Source organism: Triticum aestivum, chromosome 1B (genome assembly GCF_018294505.1).
Source record: "Triticum aestivum cultivar Chinese Spring chromosome 1B, IWGSC CS RefSeq v2.1, whole genome shotgun sequence".
NCBI classification, from domain to species: Eukaryota; Viridiplantae; Streptophyta; class Magnoliopsida; order Poales; family Poaceae; genus Triticum; species Triticum aestivum.
In genome coordinates this window covers 28295799-28298063 of record NC_057795.1, presented here as the reverse complement: position 1 = coordinate 28298063, position 2265 = coordinate 28295799, and the positions used below count along the sequence as shown (strand labels likewise).

General features: G+C 47.1%; 1 protein-coding gene across 1 annotated transcript; it reads right to left on the bottom strand.

Annotated features, from left to right (window-relative positions):
• Positions 1 to 419: 419 nt before the first annotated feature.
• On the bottom strand, positions 420 to 946 carry LOC123085467 (uncharacterized). The gene is made up of 2 exons (XM_044507104.1): positions 775 to 946; positions 420 to 687 (listed from the first exon to the last, which is right to left on the bottom strand). The coding sequence occupies exons 1-2, from the start codon at positions 940 to 942 to the stop codon at positions 544 to 546; spliced, it is 312 nt and encodes a 103-aa protein (XP_044363039.1). The 5' UTR covers positions 943 to 946; the 3' UTR covers positions 420 to 543.
• Between the last annotated feature and the right edge of the window lie 1319 nt (positions 947 to 2265).

The window sequence follows — 2265 nt, the reverse complement described above, 5'->3', positions numbered from 1 at the left end:
CCTTTCTGAAGGCGTTGTTGTTGAAGAAACTTTCTAGTTGCGCTTGTTCTGTCAAGAGATGGTTGGTGCGGATATGGTCGTTGATGTAGTTTATTGACCGTTGTTTTGATCGTTCCAGAGTGTTTTTCTTTTTCTTTTCCCTCGCTTAGGCATAGCTTGAGTCTTGTATGACTTTGCTCTTTGCTGGCGGTTTTTTCTTTTGTGTGTTGGTGTTGGCTGTGTGCATCCTGGTTATGCAGAGGCCGGGTGTGTGCACAATATGTGCGTTGGTATCCCCTTGATGCTTCATTTTGAGTTAATAAAATCCACCCTTTGTCGAAAAAATGGAAGGTTAAGTTTCCATTCTCACCTCATCAGTTGTGTGAGGTATAATAACAAGTAAATTTTATTTATTTGCACATGAAAATATGATTGCTCAGATTCAGATGAATTGGTATGTTGTAGGGAACGTAAATAAAAGCCATATATTGGTGAAATTTAGACCTCAAACTGAATATTTGAAACAAACAACAAGACTAATTTGGGCTCATTGATTCTGCCGGCTCAGGCCAATCCATCCGCCGTCAGGTGTGTTACTTCCCCAACCGCGTTCACCTCCGGCACGCTGTTTCTTCGAGTTGATATCTGTGTAGCAGCATACCTCGCCGTGATAGCACACGCGCAAAAGATGCAGCCTGTACCGGTGCACTGTATAGACCACACGCGTGTTAGATGCAAAGGGAGATGCGGAGGAACTGGACGTCGGATATGTCATCTGAGAACAAGAAATCTTACCGCAACTGGCGGCTTACGAAGAACATGACATCTCTCCATCGATGCTGATAAAGACGAAGACGACGATGCCTCCCCTTGTAGGTGGATTGCAATGCCAGGATGCGCGTTCCCCATCTCACAATATAGAACTCCCCCGCCGGCGGCGTTGTCTGCTAGAAGGAACCACATCGGCCACTACTCTCTCCGGTGACCAAGAAAGCTCACAATGGTGACAAATGAAAAGAAGGGATGTAGGCTTTGCGCAAGGGATATCATGTCATGCCGCTGTGTGCATGCATCTTTCTCCCTCTGCTGTCACTTCAATGAACACCACCCGTGGACAACAATATCTTTTCCAGCCCGATTCCTGTCATGCCTCTCTCCTCCCGTCGCTGACAAACCTATACATGCAGAGCCTATTCCTGCCATGCCTCTCTCCTCCGGTCGCTATTTGTCTCCCTGATAAAGCCAGCTAATCACACTAGTACTGTACGCACATCTGCACCTGAAAGCTACACGGCACGAATCTTTAACTCATTCGACGGACGGGATAACCGCGGGTGCCGGGGCACCCGGGTGCCGTCACACCTTTTTGAATTCCGAATAGGTTTACTTGAAACTTAAACATGCTAGAGCTTCAACTATGCCACTGATCCCTTTTCACATACTCCCTCCGTTATGTTATGTACGCTGTATTGTTTTCGGCACGGTGACCAAGGCACATAATTTTGGACTTGTTATTAGGACTAAATTACCCTTGACAAATTTGTTGATTAGTGGTAAGTAAATCAATTAGTCCAGAAAAGTAAGAAATGCATGCAATCAACAGAGAGATACCTTACTTCTTTTGCTACAAGGAGAGATACAGACAACAGGAGAGATACTTTCGATTTTTCTGGAGGGTTAACAAGGGAATTATGAGGAATTAAAAGAAATGCACCCTACATTCTGGAATTTTATCAAAAAACAAATACACCTTGTATAAATGAATAGAGGCAGTATATCATAAAGGGTTTTTTACATCTGTGCCCCTGGTTCCTTAGCTCTATTCATTCATCCCCGCACTCTTAACTTTTGCTCAGTTTTCCCTACTCCCTTGCCCGAAACCCTCAGAACTAGTCACAATGGACGTTGCCGCCAGGTCAATGGCTTGACCGTTAACTCTGGTGAGTGGGGCCGTGCTGGGTTGTATCGTCCGTTGGACCTGACAAGTGAGGCCGCGTTGGGCGGTGTCGCTGTTGGACCGTTGGGCCGTAGTTTCATTGGGCCGTCCCTTGCATTAAACGCCTGCGTGCGCTGCCATGACAGAAACCTGCTATGCATGCACCTAGCAAAGCTTGCCTGCATGCGTCGATGTGCGCCACCACGATGCGTTGACCGAGCCTGCATGCGCCGATGCGTGCCACCACGATGCACTGACTGAGTAGCTTTCTTGCACGCTAGCCGCCACGGATGCAACGACGGTCGCTGCCGCTGGTTCCTCTCTTCTAGCTAGGTGGCTACATATTTGTG